Source organism: Triticum aestivum, chromosome 7B (assembly GCF_018294505.1).
Source record: "Triticum aestivum cultivar Chinese Spring chromosome 7B, IWGSC CS RefSeq v2.1, whole genome shotgun sequence".
NCBI classification, from domain to species: Eukaryota; Viridiplantae; Streptophyta; class Magnoliopsida; order Poales; family Poaceae; genus Triticum; species Triticum aestivum.
Window position 1 is genome coordinate 599,001,665 of NC_057813.1, and position 5,090 is coordinate 599,006,754.

At 52.7% G+C, this 5,090-nt stretch overlaps 1 protein-coding gene across 1 annotated transcript; it reads right to left on the minus strand.

Moving 5' to 3' along the window:
- Positions 1-1,187: 1,187 nt before the first annotated feature.
- On the minus strand, positions 1,188-4,497 carry LOC123160690 (uncharacterized). The gene is made up of 2 exons (XM_044578536.1): positions 4,276-4,497; positions 1,188-3,275 (listed from the first exon to the last, which is right to left on the minus strand). Exon 2 carries the CDS (start codon positions 3,259-3,261, stop codon positions 1,321-1,323), a length of 1,941 nt encoding a protein of 646 aa, XP_044434471.1. The 5' UTR covers positions 3,262-3,275; positions 4,276-4,497; the 3' UTR covers positions 1,188-1,320.
- Between the last annotated feature and the right edge of the window lie 593 nt (positions 4,498-5,090).

Sequence of the window (5,090 nt, forward strand, 5' to 3'; positions counted from 1 at the left end):
GACCCTACGGGTTCGGGAGACATGCAGACATGACCGAGACGTTCTCCGGTCAATAACCAACAGCGGGATCTGGATACCCATGTTGGCTCCCACATGTTCCACGATGATCTCATCGGATGAACCACGATGTCAAGGACTCAATCGATCCTGTATACAATTCCCTTTGTCTAGCGGTATTTTACTTGCCCGAGATTCGATCGTCGGTATCCAATACCTTGTTCAATCTCGTTACCGGCAAGTCACTTTACTCGTTCCGTAACACATCATCCCGTGATCAACTCCTTGGTCACATTGCGCATATGATAATGTCCTACCGAGTGGGCCCAGAGATACCTCTCCGTTTACACGGAGTGACAAATCCCAGTCTCGATCCGCATAAAACAATAGATACTTTCGGAGATACCTGTAGTGCACCTTTATAGTCACCCAGTTACGTTGTGACGTTTGATACACCCAAAGCACTCCTACGGTATCCAGGAGTTACACGATCTCATGGTCAAAGGAAGAGATACTTGACATTGGCAAAGCTCTAGCAAATGAACTACACGATCTTTTGAGCTAGTCTTAGGATTGGGTCTTGTCCATCACATCATTCTCCTAATGATGTGATCCCGTTATCAACGACATCCAATGTCCATAGCCAGGAAACCATGACTATCTGTTGATCACAACGAGCTAGTCAACTAGAGGCTCACTAGGGACATATTGTGGTCTATGTATTCACACGTGTATTACGATTTCCGGATAATACATTTATAGCATGAATAAAAGACTATTATCATGAACAAAGAAATATAATAATAACACTTTTATTATTGCCTCTAGGGCATATTTCCAACAGTGCTATCGCCAGGGCACTTCCATATTTCGTTACAGAAACTTTGCGAAGGCAAAACCCAGCACTCCCAACCGCCAGGGGCTCTGGCGGTATGTTTAGACAGGCTATCGCCAGGTTCCCTGGCGGTAGGGTACTCATCCACGTCGGCTGGCCAAACATGAGTGTACGCGCGTATGTATGAGCGCTTGCGTCTGTACTGTGTTAAAAAAAAAAGCAACGGTCCAACAACTCTGCACCTAAATCTTTTCGCTCTCTGTTGACCCGATTTGGAACATGTATTAACTTTTGTAAGACCTTGTATTTGTAAGTCGTGTGGCCTGTCTTTGCTTTATATTCACTTCGTTCCTAAATAGTGTAAGTTTTTTTAGAGATCCCACTATACAAAGCTGGGCGCACCTCATGCCTTTGATCTAAAAAGAAACTACGTATGTGAGAGAAAGAAACCAATAGAGATCGAGTTATGTCTATGTGACGAGCTAGGATTAATCCAAGCCTTCGATGGTGTTAAACAACCTGTAGTGATCCAGCAAGAGGCGGGTGACAGTGAGGAAGTCGCCGCCACTGCCGAGCTGCCTGCAGTGGGAGATTTCGGTGCTGTGGTGGGCTGCGTAGCACAGGAACTCCATCCACACCCCGAAGATGACCTGCAGCATGTTGGGCAACTTCCACTCATTCCGGAGCAGCTTACTGGCGAGACGTACGCCGCTGAGCGGAGTCCGGGGAGCCGCCGTGTCACCCTTGTCGTGGCCGTCGCCATGCTTCTTAAGCATCAACCGGCAGAACTCCTCGGTCGTCAGGTTCAGGTCCAGAAACACCTCATCTTTTGTCCAGACACGCTTTGTAAACCTCCACATTTTCTCGAAAACGGCGCTGCTGTCGGAGAGGAAGTTGCGCCGAACGCCGCCGGGCAGCAGGCCGGGGCGCACCAGGAGCAGGAACCCCATGTAGTTGGATAGCACCTTGATGGCCTCCGCTAGCTCATGGTCTTCTCGAGTGTGCTCCTTCCTGTTGTGGTTGTGGCAGCGGAGGTAAATGTCGCTCGCGATGTGCCAGAAGAAGATGCACTCGGCGAAATCCCTGCCTCCGACGCTCCAGCCCACATCCTCCATCATCCCGGCGTCGGCAAGCACGGAGCTGCCTCGGGCCTCCATCAAGTCCCATCTCTCAGAGAAGCGCATCTTCTGCGCTATGTGCACTATCACCAACTCCTTGAACTCGTCTGAAATCGGAATGGTCCTTGAGAAATGCAGTTTCTTCCACCAACCCCCGAGCCTCACCGCCTCCATGACTCTGCCTCTGAGCTCGGTCGGATCACGGCAGCAGTAGTCCAACACGTTGTGCTGCCCGACGGAGTGCAGCCACCTCCGCCTTTTGCTTCCGGCGTTGACAAGCCGGCGGAGGCGCATGATCACAACATTGGTCTCGTCGAACTCCCACGAGTCCAGGTAGGCGCAGGTCCACGTGGATCCCAGCGCCCTCAGCACCGACGTGATCTCCAGGGCGACGGCGCCGACCAACAGGAGGTAGGTGATGGCAACGTCGACTCTGCCGTAGGAGGCCTTGACGTCGAGGTGGAAGAGGAAGAAGGCGGCCACGGTGGCGACCGGCGCGACGGCGCGGACGGAGCAGCCCTGCCAGGTGTGGATCACGGGCGCCTTGGTGTAGAGCAGGTCGTACATGATGGAGAGCTCCGCCTCCACCAGGTCGTACATGTACATGCCGCGGTTGAACAGCCTGCTGCGCATGAGGCTGCCCACCGCGAAGTTGGCGTTCCTGAAGCGGGACCCCTGGTCGATGTTGAGGAAGGCGCTCTTGCAGAAGCCAAACATGTAGTGGGCGTCGAGCAGGAGCTCCTCCTCGGCGTCCACGGACACCCCCCTGCTGTACAGCCTGGCGTCGGTGCCCTGCAGGACGTGGTGGAGCGGGTCGAGGGTCTCGATGTTGGCGCGCTCCAGCGCCCACACCCGCTCGCCGTACTTGAGGAACCCGACGACGAAGATGAGTACGGTGGCCGCGACCAGCGTCGGGGTGCCAGGGATGTAGCGGTAGAGAGCGTAGCCGGTGCCCGACGCCTGCACCAGGAGGGTCAGCAGGTGGCGCCGCCACAGCTGGTTGTCCTCCAGGGAGTAGGCGGTGATGGTGTCCTGGCCGCCCAGGTGCAGCAGGAAGAAGGGCGCCCAGAAGGCCACCAGCCCGTCCTCGTGCGGCCGGTTGTCCAGGGATATGTGGCCGAGCGCGTACACCGCCACGTTGTCCGCCATCAGGTACGCCAGCCAGAGGAGGATCATCAGCGCGGCGGAGGACTTGCGCCGACGGACCCCGGCGAACACCAGGAGCACCAGCTGCAGCACGAAGCTGAGGACGACCAGTATCTGGATCCCCCACTCTTTCCACACCTCCACCACCAGTCCTCCGGCGCCCATTGCACCTCACCTCACTGAAACGAAACACGCGCGTAAAAGTGTCAGGCTACAGCAGTACAGCTAGGCTAGCTAGCCCATGCGGTGGCAAGTAAATTTCAAAAAATTTGTACAACAAAAATTTATCAGTTTAGCTGAACCTCGGTCGCTTGAATTTGAAATTTGGGTTAGTCGGTTCTTTTGGGAAAGAAGCAGCAGCTGTGTGGACCACCGGAGTCACCGACCACAGCGCTGGGGTGAGTGAAGCGAGGCCCGGGGATGCCAGCAAGGCCTCGGTCAGGAACGAGCTGCAGCCGCCGGAGGCGAGTCCGAAGGTTGACGGGTGCGCGTGCGAAGTTTGCCGAGAGGAAAATCTGGTGGTCGTCGAGTTAAAGGGATGGCTGGGGCGGTGCGAGGTGGGGGAGGGCGGTGGGCGAGGCTGGCGTGGGAGTATCGCCGGCCGCGGGTAGCAGAGGCAGGCGGCTGGGTTGGGCCGGTGGTACATTGGGGCATGGGGCGGTTTCGGGAAGAAGATGAACAGGATGGCAGAAGGTTGAAGAAGGTGATCTGACCATTCATTCTGCATCCGACGGCTCAAAACAAATCGATTGACCCAAGAAAAGTCAGTCGTCGTATTATATACTAAAAAAGATTGAAGTTAGCACAAAGGAAGATTTAATCCAAGAGCAAGTGACCTATCTATCTTGCGGTCATTCAAAAGCTTGCAAATGCTTTTTACTTTTAAAAAGAAAAAGAAACTTGCAAATGCTACCACCATGGACATGGAGCTGCCTTGGTCTTGATTACAAAGAAAAACAGAGTATTTCTCTCCCGAACTTTCAGAGGACAGGACAGAAACAAAGTGGGTGAGCAACTCAGGAATCATGGCAATGATCGTGCTACATGCCCGTATCAATCAACAACTACAAAATACAAATCAGAGCTTTCTTTATATACATCCAGATCCAAGCAAGAAACAACTACATAAGCAGGCCAAGTAGTTGTCATTAAATAGGTTTAGGCAACTGATTGACTTACACGTTGAAGGATATCCGGCGAGCCCATGTCCGCCCGACCAAGAAGAAGCAGAAAGATGGGAGACCGGAAGGCGAAGAGCAAGCGCGATCGAGCGTTTTCCCGTTGTAATAATAGGCTAAGCCACAATTTGGGGACTGAGATACAATCAGTAAGTAGGTCTGGACCTGGGTGCTTTGGGTTTGGGATAAGGCTAGCAGGCCGCCACCGGAGTCTGCCGCGAAGACTCACCAACCGTCTGGCATATGGGGTCTCCTCGCGCTGCAAAAGAACAACTCACCTGTTACGTCAAGAAAACTGCCCCGAAAAACCTTCGACTTCGACGGACTGGATTTTAGCTGTAGCATTAGAGCATTTATAGCCCGATTGTTAAAATATGAGCAATTTATCAAATGATTTTATTAATAAAAATATTAGATAAAGCATGACTAATATAACAGGGATAAAACTAGTCATGCGATCTAACAGAAAGAAGGTAATAACATCTGCATATATGAACCAGCCATGTCGTCGAGGAGGTTGTCGATGTCGGGGAAGAAGCCGTCGGCTCGGCTCATTCCCGCAACCCACCGCGCGGCGCGTGGTGGCGAGGCGGGCGGCAGAGGCGGAGCGCACGTGGATGTCCCTCTTGTTCTTATGCTCATACATGTGGGAAAAAAATCTCCCTTATAAAGAGGTACAACTTCCTCTAAACTAGCAATATGGGACTAAACTTTAGTTCCACCTCTTGCCTTGCACGAATGGACTGCGTGAGCCTCTAGGATTTATTAGGAATTTCTGAAACTGTTATTGGGTTGGCCCAAAATAGACAAAAATTC

Excerpts from the sequence above, each read along its gene's own strand:
- LOC123160690 (XM_044578536.1), bottom strand. The coding sequence starts at position 3,261 with ATGGGCGCCGGAGGACTGGTGGTGGAGGTGTGGAAAGAGTGGGGGATC.